Source organism: Leopardus geoffroyi, chromosome C1, assembly GCF_018350155.1.
Source record: "Leopardus geoffroyi isolate Oge1 chromosome C1, O.geoffroyi_Oge1_pat1.0, whole genome shotgun sequence".
Classification (NCBI taxonomy): Eukaryota; Metazoa; Chordata; class Mammalia; order Carnivora; family Felidae; genus Leopardus; species Leopardus geoffroyi.
In genome coordinates this window covers 172602558-172618648 of record NC_059328.1, presented here as the reverse complement: position 1 = coordinate 172618648, position 16091 = coordinate 172602558, and the positions used below count along the sequence as shown (strand labels likewise).

Genomic DNA, 16091 nt, shown 5'->3' with positions numbered 1-16091 from the left:
AATATACACATTTGCTGACTAAATGTGTGTATAGTATGCATCTGTGTATGTGTGCCTATATATGTGTGCACAAGTACACACACACACACACACACACACACACACACACAAATATAAAGAGAGAATTCTGCCTGGTTTCTTTCTCCTTTCCTCCCCCCCCCTCCTTCTTTTTTGTTTTGTTTTGTTTTGTTTTGTTTTGTTTTGTGGTTTTGGTTTCTTTCTTTTCTAGTTTGCTCAATGAGCTTTGGAAAGATGAAATGAGTCAGAAGATGACAATAGTTAGTTGGAAAGTTTATATTTCCTATTTCCTTCATTGTAACAAAATTTAATCATCTCAGTAAATATATTTCTTGTGTTAAAACTATGTATTATAAAGTATATACTATTACGATAGCCAAGACATGGAAACAACCTACATGTCTATTGACAGATGAACGGATAAAGAAAATGTGATATATATACATATATATATGTATATTGAAAAATTATTTGGGCATAAAAATGAAAGAAATTCTGCCATTTGCAACAACACAGATAGAACTTCAGGGAATTATGCTAAGTGGATTAAGTCAGACAGAGAAAGAAATACTGTTATGCTCTGACTTATAGGGTCTTAAATAAATGAACTCTGAAGCAGAGAACACATTGGTGGTTGCTATAAGCAGGGGGTGGGGTGGGGAACATGGGTGAAAGTGGTGAAAAGGTACAGATTTCCAGTTATAAGATAAATAAGTTCTGGGTAATGTGCAGCATGGCAGCTATTATTAAAAATACTGTATTTTATATTTGAAAGTTGTTAAAAGAGTAGATCTTAAAAGTTTTCATCAGAAAGCTTTTTCTCATGGTAACTATATGAGGTGATGGATATTAACTAAACTTATTGTGGTAATCATTTCACAATATACACATACAATAATTATGTTGTACACTTTAAAAAAGAAAGAAAATATTAAATACATCCATGTCCATCTTTCTTGAATACATTCATAATCTGAAAATTTCTGATGAAGTCATTGCATAGTTCCCTTTTGTCCTGCCAGTTCTCTTTATGATTTCAGGAAATGCATATAATTACAATAAATGTATTAGAAACATGCATTGTATTTACCATAAAATAACATCTTTCATAAAGATATAAAATATCTTTTCCTCTCTCAGCTACCAATGACAGTCTTAATATTATTATTCTTCCATGAAAGAAAGAGACAATTTCCTGAAGGTTTTTCACAGTATAAAATTACAAAAGCTCAGCTTCAAGATGAAGTTCCCTGAGTTACATAGCACAATTTTCACTACACTGGTGCCTTGTGATTTAATATGCTACTGATCTGACAGATATTGGACATACCATGAGGGAGGAACGTTGCTTGAACTCACAGTGAATTTTTTCTTCAGGTGCTTGAAAAGCCCACAATGTGGATGTTAATGTCAGTCACTCTTGCACTCAAAATTATAATAAGGGGTTTCTAGGGCTTGGAAATAGTCAAAAAAGTGTATTTTCAGTGAAGTGGTGGTCTTTGTATACAGAACCCTCCAAGGATAATCTGAAACTACAAGGATGGTCATCTTTGTGTTTCCATTGACTAGGCAATTTTAGAATTTAGTAAGTTAGGTTGTGGAAAGTGGAGAGTAATGCACATGATTATTCACTATTGCAATACAAATATACTTTGCCCAATAGAGATACAATTGATTTTGTGCTTTACAAAAGATGACCCAAAATATTACATTTTATTGTCCTATATGGTATCAACCAGCTTTTATGCATTAAAATATTAATACCAGCATTCCTTACTGACTATATAGCATATATATGTTATAGCATATGTATTATGAAACTATATAGTTGGTTCTTTAAATGATCCTTTGAATAAGCTTAGTGTCTTATTGCTTTCCTAATTAAAGAGCTGAATAAAATGTTTGAACATGTTATTTTACATTTTAGGAAGGTCATGATTTTACCTTTTGAGGGAAAAGAGGTAAGAAATATAAACCATGAATATGTATACATATATGTGCATGTGTTAATTTATGTGTGTGACACTTCCAAAATAAAACTTTCATCATTTCATTTGCTATATTTCTTTGTTTTACTGTATAAAAACATTGTGGCCAGAGATAAGCTAAATAAACACTGTGTGGTATTTTCTTTGAAACGTTTTGTCTTGACACTTTTTAAAACAATGCTATATACATATATATATATATATATATATATATATATATATATATATATTATTTTCCCCCTTATTTCAACCACAGTTGGATTACAACATTGATAATAACATTTCTTATGCACTCAAGGGGAAAAAAAGCTTGTAGCCCATAGAAATATTTGGGGTAAAAATAGAGTCGGGGTTAAAATCTAGCATATTTTCTTTTTATCAAATATGTCACTTAAGCTTTTAGCACACATCTTTGTTGATACAAAATGACATATTTTGTAAATTAAAAATTTCACTGGGGCACCTGGGTGGCTCAATGGGTTAGGCGTCCAACTTTGGCTCAGGTCAGATCTCACAGTGGGTTTGGGCCCCACTTTGGGCTCTGGGCTAACAGCTCAGAGCCTGGCGCCTGCTTCAGATTCTGTGTCTCCCTCTCTCTGCCCCTCCCCTGCTTGTGCTCCACCTATTTTTCTCCCAAAAATAAATAAACAGTAAAAAAAACTTTTTTAAATTTCACTGATCTGCTAGCAAAAGCAGTTTTTAGTATTTTAGTATTTAGTATGGAGAGAATTTTTGTCAGATTTTGTGACATGAATCATGCTTCCTTAGTTGGAAACATCATGCTGATGATTTGAACTTTACTTTTGATGCATTGGGGAGTGTCAGTAAAGAGGTGTCAACTGTTTCCCTATTAATATCCTACAAATAATAAAAATAGTTGTCCCCAACTGAGTCACAGGCAGCATTTTCCAAATTGCTACAAATAAACTGAGATAAAATTTGAGCAGGATGAGGGAGTATTGCACCATATCATATCAGAATTTCCTAAAGAGCAAAATCTGTATGAAGACAATAATTTGGGAGTTAATATATTTATTTAGACAGATTTTTTTAATGTATTTTGTATGTATTATAGTGCCTATTGGATCCAAGGTATTTAGGTAAGCAAGTAATTGATAAGAAGTAACATTAAATAACAGTGACAATGGTTTCCCCAAAAAACAAAAGCATAGACACAGACATATGTATTTGTGTGTGCACCTTATGTATATATTGACATATTATTTATGTCTATATTTCAATGTACAAATACACATGCACATTAACACACATCTTTAATACATGAAGCTAATATACTATGGTATGTCAACTATACTTCAATTAAAAATAAAACAAATAAAGATACACCACTTTGGCTTAAAATGATTTTTGTTGTTTTACAAAATAAAATTTTTACTGGTAACAAACACAAAGGGGTAGAGGGACATTCTTTTCGTAGTTTACAATTCATAACTGACAATTATAAAATGAAATCTCTAATACTAGTTGTATTTTTCTACTGTAGTCTAGTTCTTTAATGCTTTTTCTCATAACTATATTTAGATAACATAGAGCAGAAACATTTAGTATTTTCACACCCTCAACAATGACTACTCAACAGACAGCCACCATCAGCCTAATAGATGGTGGAAGCTGGAAAGGAAAGACTTGAACTTCGCTGGGAAAGGTTTATGAAAATGGCTTCAGTTCAGATACTGGAAATGATTATTTTATCCAGAGTATGCCTCAAACTCAATAATGGACAAGATTTACTGTTTAATTCTATTCAAATCGTGCCCTTGAATAGGAAATGTCAAAGCAATACAGTTCCATGATTAGCTAGACACATACGTGTACTTCTGTTGGGGCAGGCACTTTTTGACAGTGGGCAGGCTCTGCAGGAGGAAATTCTATGTCCTTTTGTTGTTCTTAACCTCAAAATGATTAAACAAAATAATAAGGGTACAATTAGACTGAAGCACACACCACAAGAAAAATCCCAGGGAAGGTGTTTGAAATGAATTGAATCATGCATTGCTTTACACATACCTCATATTTTCTTATTAACTTTTAAATATTATTTTGCAGGTGAAAACTTGGACCCAACTATCAAGAAGTGATTCTTTTCTCAAGTATCAGATTAGTGAACAGAAGTTTAAATTACTAGGAATGTTCACATTTGAGAATAAGTCTGCTCCATTTTTATAGCAATACAAGTCCCTGCAGGACCAGCAAATTCCAACAACCTGGCCTGACCGTGACTTCCTCTGGAGCAGAGAACAAAAGAGCATGCTGTAAAGCACCGAATCTTGACTTGCTGGGGAAGGTCACTTCAGTGCCTTTTGGGAGATACTTCAGCCATACTGAAGCCGCTAAAGCAAAAATCAAAATGTTTGTGGGGCAGCAGCAATAAGGCAATCATCCCCTTTCCTATCTCTTCATAGCATCAGTGTGACAAATCTCTTACAGTGAAAATAACTCTGAATTGCCCATAGGCTGCCGGGTAAGAAGACAGACACAGTGTGGCTTTAGTTTAAAGGCAGACGAATAGGTCAAGGGTTTAGAGGAAAACTTTTTCTTTTTACCAGATGCTGAGTTTCCCACTTAAAAAAAATTTTTGTTTTAATCTCACTGACTAGAATTCAGAATGACATAACTTCACTGGCAACTATTCTAATCATCATTTTTAACAGTATGATTAACATACTGTTATATTTGTTTTCAGTGTGCAGAATAAAGATTCAACAGTGCTATGTACTACTCAGTGTTTCTCTATCTTGAAACTGTGGCTTATTACAAAATCTTAAATGCAATTTTGACTGTAGCCCTTTTATATTCATATGGGAAGCACTAATTGGGTGTCTAAACTGTGCAAGATGTTGCACTAGATGCTGTGAGGAATGAAGACATAAAGAAATAATCCTTGCCATTAAAGGGTTATAATCCAATGGCTTTCAAGTTTCAAAGTTAAAAAGAAAATATTCTAAAAATGAACCCTGAATTGTGAACTTGTGATCACCTCTGTACACCTGTGCCTCTTCCTCTTTTTTAATTCTCTGTTAGCAAGTCTTAGCGATGAGAGCTTGAGAGAGAGTTTGAAGTTACCCAAAGAGCAAAGAGAAACAGATTTTCCTTTGAAGCTTAGAGTTCAAATGCAACACATAGTCTGTCATAACACAGATTTGCAAAGCTACACGAGGCAGGCACACTGCTCTTAGGTCAAGATTACCTGGATATGTGTTAGACTTTATTAGCCTTTTTGAAGCAAAAATAGATCCTTATTGGGAAGCCTAAATAAAGGCAGTCTCAAAGGCAAAGTGTTAGTGTCCCAAACATTCTAGGAGAAAAGAAATTTTAGTAAGTAGTAGTAATGAAACTAGTTAAATCTTAAGCTTTTACTATTTTCCATGTACTCTGCAAAGTGTGGTCATGCTCATTCTCTCATTTATTGTCCCTAACAATGAATATTTGAGTTAATGGAGCCTTCGCATATTCTACCCAAGGCTGGTAATGGTAGGGCTAGGATTCATTCCACCAATAACTCCTCCATTTTTCCCTGAATGTGGTGGCCCTTGGAATCACATCTGTATAGCAATGCATCGATTGTGGTCTCTTTGTCTTTTTTAATTCCATTCAGGAAGTATCCAAATCACATGCAGGGTTTTCCTACCTGAAAGTTAAGTGCTGGTAATATGGACTTTGTTTCTTGTGGAGGGTTTTTTTTTTTCTATTGGAAACCAAAGTGATTGCTTTTTTCCTCAGATAGGTTAATGTGTTTTTGTTTTGTTTTGTTTTGGTTGCAAGTAATAAGTATTAATCCGGGGTTTGTTATGTTTTTCCTTTAAGTTCATTTATATGTAGCAAGGTGAAATATCTCTCAGAATCCCAGGAAAGGGTCTATACATAAGTTGTTGGAAGGATTACTTTTATCTGAAAGCTACTCTCAGTATTGCCATTTCCATATGCTCCTTCACTTGTCACATGGCCACTTACATCTCATTCTTTGTGTATTGTTTTTGTTCTTTTTGCAAACCAGCTTTCTCAACTTTTCAATGTGCTTAGCCACAACTCCATTATATTTTCAAGTGTTAGATCTAAACATTGTCAGACAGTAGACAGATATTTTTCTGTATCTCAACTTTAAGTTCTCAAGAAAAAGATCTGAATGATTTACCTACAAATTTCATTTCTCCTACTTCATTCAAAGTAGCCAAGGTGTGGAATCATATGGTAGCACCACTGGTAGCAATCATGAGGGTGAGGCTGTTGCTCAGAAAAGGAAGAATGTATTTTTGGAAGACATGCCAAAAGATTTGTCACTATCCTACGGAGAGGGGTTATGATGATCATATAGATTTTAAATATTTTCAGCTACTACAACATTGATTCATGCTAAATTAATCAACTAAAACGGTCTATCAGAGTTCATGGCCATTCAGATAGAAACCCTGTCTCTAGACCCCGATCCCTCTGCACATTATCAAAAGTGACTCTTTGCACTTTCAAAATAACAATGCAGACCCAGCCTGAATTTCCTTAGCTTATCTGTGTACAGTATATAGTATCCTAACTACACTAAGAATTTGGAACTAGAAAGGCTTTCATGATAATTTTTGTGAGTTTGATCTTCCAGGAAATCTATGATCAAATAAAACATTCTTTGGCAAAGGATATTAATAACTGGTAAGATATTCTTAAAATAAATATACACGTTTCCCAATACACAACGAAACATATATGTAATAATATATCTTGTGCTTTTAGATACTTAGGAAAAATCAGAAGAACAACTTTCTCAGATTTACCTCAGAGTTACATGCAGACAGGCATTCCAGAATCTTTTTATAAAATATATGCCACTAACTGTAAAATTAAGTCAATACTATTTCCTGATGGATTTTAATGTTCAAATCAAGTATCAATATGTGAATATTGATATGTTATGCATACATACATATATATTATGCATTATTATGTAAGAAAAAGAATGATATTTCCATCAAAAACTTTCCCTTAACTAGTGTGCAAGTGGACCTGGAAGAAAAAAAAAAAAGGCAAGGGCAGGTCATTGAGTTTAGTATGCATTAGTTAGTGATACATGTAAATGAAGGCTAATATACTCCATACAACAGCCTTTTCAAGCATAGTTTTGTTGGCATGAAAGAACAGAAGGAATAAAAACAAAAAAGAAACAAAAGAAACAGCAAAAGAAACACATCTACCATTGATTCATAAGCCCTCAACATGATCACTTCCCCCTTTGCTTTCTTATGCTAAGTAACTCTAATGTTAATGGAAAGTTAGTGCAAATTCATGGGTTAAAAATGTACCTTTTATGGGGCGCCTGGGTGGCTCAGTCGGTTAAGCGTCCAACGAGCTCAGGTCATGATCTCATGGTTGGTGAGTTTAAGTCCCACATCGGGCTCTGTGCTGACAGCTCAGAGTCTGGAGCCTACTTGGATTCTATGTCTCCCTCTCTCTATTTGCTCCTTCCACACTCACACTGTCTCTCTCTCTCTCTCTCTCTCTCTCTCTCAAAAATAAATAAACATTAAAAAAAGTTTTAAAAATGTACCTTTTATTAATACCCAAATGATATGTAGATGACATTTGTGAGTGATGAGTCAAAAAGGAAAATATTTATAAATTAGTGATAAGTAAAACTGCTATATCATATCAAGTTAGCTAAATATATGAAGTTGCACTGATAAATGTAAAACATATGAGAAAATTGTACTATTCACTTCGGACATCACTATTTTAAACACATCTCTATATAGAGTGTTGAAAAAATCAATCTTGGATTTACAAATGATAGGGAAATGAAAATAATATTAAAATGAACTATATTATACACATATTAAGTACTTGTTTCACCAGTAAGCATGGATTATTTTTACCATGTTAAATTAGCTGTTTTTCATATTGTAATGGTAGTTCAAATGGGAAGTGGTTTCTCTAGAGAATAATGAATAAATTTACTTACATTTAATAAATATCATTAGTTGTTTAAAACACTTAAAAATTAATAAATTTGAAGACATTTAGAGGATCACTACCCGTAGAATATAATTTTAAAATTGCTATCAATTATTAAAAGGCAACTCACTGGTATTTTTTCGTGCTGTTTATTTATTTCAGACTTTACCTTTGGTGCTTTTTTTTTGTTTTTAATTGTCTTAAGTCATCAAATTATCATTCCAGAATGACATCTATAAAAATTATATAACAAAAAATAATAAAAGTATCATATTTAAATAGTTTATACCATTTAAATTATTATAAAAGTACAGAAATATCAGATTTTTTTGGACACTTCTTTCTTACCTGCTTGTGAGCATGGTCATATGAATTAATGTGATTGTCAAACTCTTGATGCTTATAGTACTGTTTGTCACAGAGTTCACAGTAAAAGTTGGCCTTCAGATCTTCTAGAGCTTTTGCTATGGTGTTCTCCTTCTCAGCATAATCCTAAAAATTAAAATTGCAAGGAAGGCAGCAATTAGTTCTTCCCTAAATTGACTTTGTTCTGACAGTTGTCAACTTTAGCATAATAATTAGAGTTAGAAACAGAATATAACAAAGAAAAATAAAGCAAATGCCAGCAGACTAAGTCAGAAGAAATTATGAGCTGAAGAGCATAAAAGATTAACACAAGAAGCCAAGATAAATGGTGGGAAGAGTAGCAAAAATGTGCAGAAGCAAATCAGACGGAGAAATAGAAGCCCCTTGTTTGAACAATTTCCTGTGCTGTGTTGGCAAAGAAGAAACTAAAAATCATATAGTTATGTGGATTCAACCGCTGACTTCTGGCAATGGCTTAGTTAATATAAAACTTGTAAATTCTAAACAACATCTAAAATGTGTCCTGCATGAAGAAGTCCATATTGGTGCACAAATATTCAAGTTTGGTATTTTTGTTTGCTTGTTTCTTTAAATATCTAAATAGTAACATACTCATCCCAAGTAGATTTCATTTGACTAATGTTTTCATCTTGACCTATATCATTTTAAGTCGAACTTTAAAAAATTCTCTAGTCTTTAGAAAATAGGATTCTTTTCTGCAAGTTATTTGCCTAAACTGAAAAGGATTAAACTGTATAAGCAGATTGCTTTCATCATGCTCACAGTAAATAAAGATGGCTATATAATCAAACCACTGAAAAAATGAAAAATGTAGTCAGTTATTAGCTTTCATTTATGAAGCATAAAATAGCAAAATGTTTGTGGTTTTTAGGTTTTCTCAACTCTAAATTTACTTGCTGTTTCACTGAACCTTAAATGTCAATGTTGTTAGACATAAATAAATTTTACATGTTGAAACATTGTTCAAGTCTTTTGCTGAAGTGCTGATATGAAGATCTAAACTTCAGTTCTTGCCAGAGAATATATTATGTTTCTAACTTAAAGACTCTCTCATACTCAACTCCTTTACAATTCAAATTAAGGACATATTCAGGCCTTTTATGTGCTAGTATAAGAAACTAACTGTCTCAGCCAGTGGGATATGGAGATGAAATGACATAGTCCTCTCTATATCAATGGCCATTGTCCTCTCTCTAAATACACAAGCTAAAAAGGACTCACAGTTTGAATGTTTAAATTGCTTCTATAAAATACAAGAGTGGTTTACTAATTGTAATTTAATGAATGACTAATACTTCCCTTACTTTATTGTACTATGTGCACACATCACATATCAAAATTCACCCTACTTTTGTATATTTATCTTCTGAAATACATTATAGTAACTGATAAATATATTTGCCATAGTCTATAAATACATAACTCAGTTTCTCACTATAAAGACAACGATCTATTGTTCTATTAGTTTTATCAACGGCACCGAGGTGGTAAATTGCAAAATCATTCAAATTGTTTATTTATAATTTATCAATTCAATAATTAATTTACCATTTCTCATCAGGTTTGTGAAATATTTCCTATTACTCTTTTTGATTACTTAAGATATGTTTTTTTTGGGGCGCCTGGGTGGCGCAGTCGGTTAAGCGTCCGACTTCAGCCAGGTCACGATCTCGCGTTCCGTGAGTTCGAGCCCCCCGTCGGGCTCTGGGCTGATGGCTCAGAGCCTGGAGCCTGTTTCCGATTCTGTGTCTCCCTCTCTCTCTGCCTCTCCCCCGTTCATGCTCTGTCTCTCTCTCTGTCCCAAAAATAAATAAACGTTGAAAAAAAAAATTAAAAAAAAAAAAAGATATGTTTTTTTTTTTAAAAAAACAGCTAGTTTAAAAACATGAAAATGAGTCATATATAACTAAACTCGTTACTGAAAATTTACAAAACCTTTAAAATAATACATCGTGGATTAGCCAATTTAAATGAAACAAAAATTAAGTACTATGATTTCATGGCTAAAGTGTGTGAAGCAGAGATAAAATTCCAATCAATATGAGTTATATTATAATGGCAATAGATTTTGGCTCAAAGCTGAATTAGCCTTCAAAATAATATTCTTGAACAGCAATTTCTTTGCAAACTAGTTGATTCTCCCCATTAATTATAATTACAGTTAAGCTACTTCATCTCTCAAAATATTTCATTATTTCTTATTATTGTGTAGGTTTATTTTGTTCTGCCTAAGATTGATATTCCCTCAGAGAAGCAATAATTGTTTCTTACTTATTATTTCCACAAAAATTGGAGAATTTTTGACTAAAGTAAACTGAAATTCTCAGGTAAATTGCATTCTTCCAAAATACTAGCCTTAGCCTAAGTTTGAAGAGAAAAACAAATCTGAAAACAATGAAACATTTGAAAAACAATGAAACATTTGAAAACAATGAAACAATGAAAACATTTACTCAGTGCTTGTTTAGGATCAGTCCCGATTAAGAGTGTACATGTATTAACTCCCTTAATCCTGATTAAAATTATAGAGATGTGTATTTTAGACATTTTCTCATTTTATGGTGAAGGTACCAGGAAGTGAAATAATTAGCTCAAGGATATATAGTGAATAAATGCGCAGCCCATATTTGAACGCAAATAATCTGGTTCATAGAATTTCATTACATTTAAACTTTTCAGCACATAAAAAAAGTAAAAATGGTACAATAACCTGCACATACCCATCAACTGAATTCAATTATCAACTCAAGGCCAACCTTGTTTCAATGTACCTATCCTATCTCATACCCTTTCCTCTGCCTCAGATAATTTATAAGGAAATGCCCAAGTTCCTATATTACCTGCAAATTTTTTAAAATGTATTTCTAAAACAGGACTTTTTAGAAATATCATCACAAAATCAATATTAAGCCTAAATAAACAGAAACAATGAAGAAACCACAATCATTCCTTACTATCATCAAATACCCAGTCAGTGTGTTCAAACAACTACAATCATCTAATAGTTTAAACTAGTTTGATCAAAACAGATTTCAAGTAAAGCTCATACATTCCCATCATTTAGTATATTTTCCAATCTCTTTTATCATAAGTCTTCCTTCTGTTTTTTAATCATTACAATTTATTTCTTAGAAAAACTTTTAAGTGATATTTCACATTTTGAAAATATCTTGAGAACTATAGAAATGTTCAAAGACTATGATAACAAACTCATATGATTTTTACTTAATTAAAATCATTGCTAATATTTTGATATACATTGGTTCTATTATCTATCTATCTATCTATTTACCTGTCTGTCATCTATCTATTATCTATCTATCTATCTATCTATCTATCTATCTATCATTTATCTTCCTCTAAGACATTAAAAGAAATATAGCAAAGTGGAATGGGGCACCTGGGTAGCTCAGTTGGTTAAGTGGCCGACTCTTGATTCTGGCTCAGGTCATGATCATGGTTTGTGGGTTTGAGCCCCACATTGGACTCTCTGCTGTCAGCATGGAGCCCACTTTGGATCATCTGTCCCCCTTTCGCTCTGCTCCTTCCCCTCGTGCACCCTCTCTTTCTTTCTTTCTCTCCCTGTCTCAAAAATGAATAAATATTAAAAAAAAAAAAAGACATATACAAAACTGAAGGTAAGGTTGAAACAGATTGCACAGTAAGAAATATTTTTGTGCTAGAACTTTCCATTTGAAATGTGCTACACTAGAGTCAGGGTCGTGTTCTAGAAAATGTTAGACAATAGAAGAATCAGTTATTGTATGTGTGTCATAAGGGAAAGGAATCATATGTTTTATCTTTGATTATACATTTTTTCAAATGTATACAGACAAAATCAGCCCTCATTAGGTGACATGCCCAATGCCCCATAACCCTTCTCCTTCATTGTGGGTGATACTGAAAGAGGCATTGACTGAGATTATAAAGCACAGTGACAAATATTCAACACAACCATTCCACTGCAGAAGTATGAAACACATTTGACTGAGGTGAAAAAGGAACACAGCTGTTCATATAACCTCAACCTCAAAATTTCCCCTTCCATCTGACAAACCCATTCTATTCAACTACATGTGCAATGTCTGTAATGTCCCACTAAATGTGATGGTAGAGTGAAGAAGGGATAAGTTTCTTGTAGCTAGTCAGGACATCCAAACCCATTGCATTTTATGTATTTATTTTTATTTTATTTTATTATTATTATTTTTAATGTTTATTTATTTTTGAGAGAGATAGAAAGAGTATGAATGGGGGTGGAGCAGAGACAGTGGAAGACACAAAATCTGAAGCAGGGTCCAGACTCTGAGTTGTCAGCACAGAGCCTGATGTGGGGTTCGGGCCCAGGAACCATGATATCATGACCTGAGTCAAAGTCGGAAGTTTGACTGAGCCACCTAGGTGCCCCAACATTTTAGACCTATCTAAAAAGAGTAAAGGTTGAATCCCTAATTTCAGGAAAGTGGCATATAATTCTAAAGTTATAAAGTTAAGAATCTTTTATTATGCAACATTAGCAATTGCACCTCGCAATACATTTTACAGCTCAGCAAATTGAAACATAGAAGTTAATGGTTTGTCCACAGTCCTGGGGCTACTCCATCCACCATGTATTTAAAAATGAATAGTACTTGGAGCGCATGGGTGGCTCAGTTGGTTGAGCGCCTGACTTTGGCTCAGGTCATGATCTTGCGGTCTGTGAGTCCGAGCCCCACGTGGGGCTCTGTGCTGACAGCTCAGAGCCTGGAGCCTGTTTCGGATTCTGTGTCTCCCTCTCTCTCTGACCCTCCCCCGTTCATGCTCTGTCTCTCTCTGTCTCAAAAATAAATAAACATTAAAAAAAAATTTTTAAAGAAATGAATAGTACTGAAGTGGGACTTTGAAGGGAGAAAAGTTTGTTTTCCAAGATGACACATTTTGTGGTGGCTTCAGCATAACATATGGTGTCAAATAATATTCAGCCTCCCCTAAAAAGGCATCGATAATTCAGTGCACTCAAGTAGTTTTCCCTGAGGATGTGAGGTCCATGAGGGAAGGGATTTGTGTTAGTTTTGTTTACTTCTCTATCTCCAGTACTTTTAACAGAACCCGGCATTGGCAGACATTCAACATATATATAAACACTTTTGCACACGTATAGAAAAGCAAACAAAACAGAAACTAGCAGCACTAGATATGCAATATTATTAAAATAATTGTGCTCATGCTTGGGTTTGTAGTATCCAGTTATTTCCAGTTATTTGGGGAATGCTTTCAGAGCAAATACAAAATTATGCTGTATATAAATTATCATTGCTAATAGTAGTTGTAATCATATATTACATCCTAATATTTCTGCTAGGATACTCTTTTTAAAGACGTTAAAATTTTGAAGATACAAATAGATTCAGCACAGTTAATACATAATTATTCTCAATGCCACAAAGGAACATTTGTATGTAATTAACACTTAAAATACCTAGGAAACACACACACTGTCTCTCTCTACTATTACCTCATCAAGAATAAAAGCAGCATGTGATTTGTATCCAGGATAAATTTTATCATAAGTCCTTTTAAAAGAGGAAGCAAAAACAACTCTTTGTTAAATTTTAATTGTAATGAAAAAAATTAATCAAAGAGATGGCAAAACTATTCTTTCCTAGAAGAATATCCAGACAGAAGATGTATTATTTGGAAATCCATAGTCCACAATCTATATTTCCTATAAAATAGTGCACATCTTCCAGGTCATGTCTCTTGGTCTAGTCATTACTTAAGTGACTCATTCTGAGTGGTCCAGCAGCTTCACAGAGTACTACCCTGACTGCATTTTGCCCTAGCCTATGTTGAGACATCTTCCTGTCCAGGGGCTTCTCTGACACACGAGATGGAAGTTTGCAGGAAATTACTACTAAAAAAATGCAAAACCCAGGAGTGCTGAGGAATTAATACAATATAGATCCACTCTTGACCATTGTGGAAGGTAAGAACTCCAGGATAAATTATATCCTTTTTTATCTATCAGGCAGTCATTTCTGAGATTCATTTCTATGATCCCACAGAAGGTCCCAGCAAGACAGAGTGCCAGTACCTGTAATAGTACTTGTAAAGCAAACAGTACAGCTTCATATTTGTTTTCTTAGCTTACCTGTTTCATTTTTCTGAAACTTCATTTCTGCCTCCTGAAATAATTTCCCTACTAATTAACTGAATAGAAGCCTTTGTCTTAAGCTTTCCTTTCAAGAAGAAAGTGAAGCTAAGATTATAAGTTTTGTTTTAGTGTTTCCTCTGAATGCCTTGCTTACAAACTACATTACCTAGAATAATTTAAGATGATATCATTCTTCAGTTCAAAACTCTCTACTAGTCTCCCATCGTTATTAGAATAAGTATTTTTACAATGACCTACATACAATTCCTACTCTACCTGATTCCTGGCTACATCTCTGCTATCATCTTCTAGCATTCTCTCTCTCACTGTGCTTTAGCCACACTTCTTTCCTTAATGTTTCTGAAACTTTCTCAACCATACACCCACTTCCATACTTAAATTTGGTATTTCTTCTCCATGGAATGTTTTTACAGCAAATGTTAGTATGAAACACTCATTAACTTCCAGTGGATCTCTGCTAAAATGCTATTTCCTTGATGATGAATTACTTTGTCATCCTTCTAGAAGAAAAACATTTTTTATTCTCTGTCTTGTTTCCCTTTTTGTAATTATATATGTTGCAGGTGCACAGCTTTATGATTTAATATCTGTACACACTACAGGGAGATAAGCAAAGTCCAGTTACCATCTATCCCCATACAGTTGACCTCCTTCACTCATTCTGCATACTCCAACCCCCTTCTCCTCTGGTTACCATTAGTCTGTTCTATATACCTGTGAATTTTGTGAATTTAGTTTTGCTTTGTATTGTTTGTTCATTTGTTTTAGATACCACATGAGTGAAATCATATAGGATTTGTCTTTCTCCGTCTGAGTTAATTCACTTAGCATAGTACCTTCAAGGTCCATCCATGTTGTCACTAATAGTAGGGTTGCATTCTTTTTATGGTTTTCCCTCTTTTATCTCCCCCTTTAATATGAAGAAGAGAAAGTTTATTCAGAAAGAAAACAGTTATAGAGCACCTCTGGGTATTGGAGTCTGAAAGCTGTATTAACAATAAGGAGAGATTGAGTAGAAAAGAAGGCATGCAGAAAAACTGATGTTAGTCTTTTTCTGATTTAAATCCCTTCCCTATTAGACAGGAGGGCAACCATTTCTGGGTGACAAAAGCTGTGTCACTGTCTCAAAAATATATGCCATTCTCTTCTTAAAGGCTGGGTTCTATTATTTCAAGTGCTGAAAAATGGATAACAAGATAATTTTGAAGCATATAGAATGGACAACTAAAAGTTGAGTCAGAAATTTACGATTTTATCAAAAGTCACAGATGTATTGAATGGAAATATAATAAAATATATGCATTTAAGTGTGTTTATTTTTAAACTGTTCCACAGAAATGCAAACTCATCTATACCACCATGGAAGGTGAAGGCTGAGGTAGAAACAGAAAACAACAATACTCAGAAAACAACTGAGTATTGAATAGCATATTTCTATGGGCACCTCTGGTGAGCAAAATTGAGTGCAACCTAACAGAAAGGACGAAGAATACCTTATGTCCCCATTTATGAGAATTGGAGAAGGTAAAGTTGTTTCTCAAAATTGGTAACTCCTTTCCGAGTTAGTTTCGAAGCAAGAGTATTCA

The 16091-nt window shown here is 33.8% G+C and overlaps 1 protein-coding gene across 1 annotated transcript in view; it reads right to left on the bottom strand.

Moving 5' to 3' along the window:
* Positions 1-16091, bottom strand: part of ZNF804A (zinc finger protein 804A) — a 289446-nt gene that overhangs the window by 54784 nt on the left and 218571 nt on the right. Inside the window, 1 exon segment of the mRNA XM_045480440.1 lies at positions 8313-8456. Coding sequence (XP_045336396.1) covers positions 8313-8456 — 144 coding nt within the window.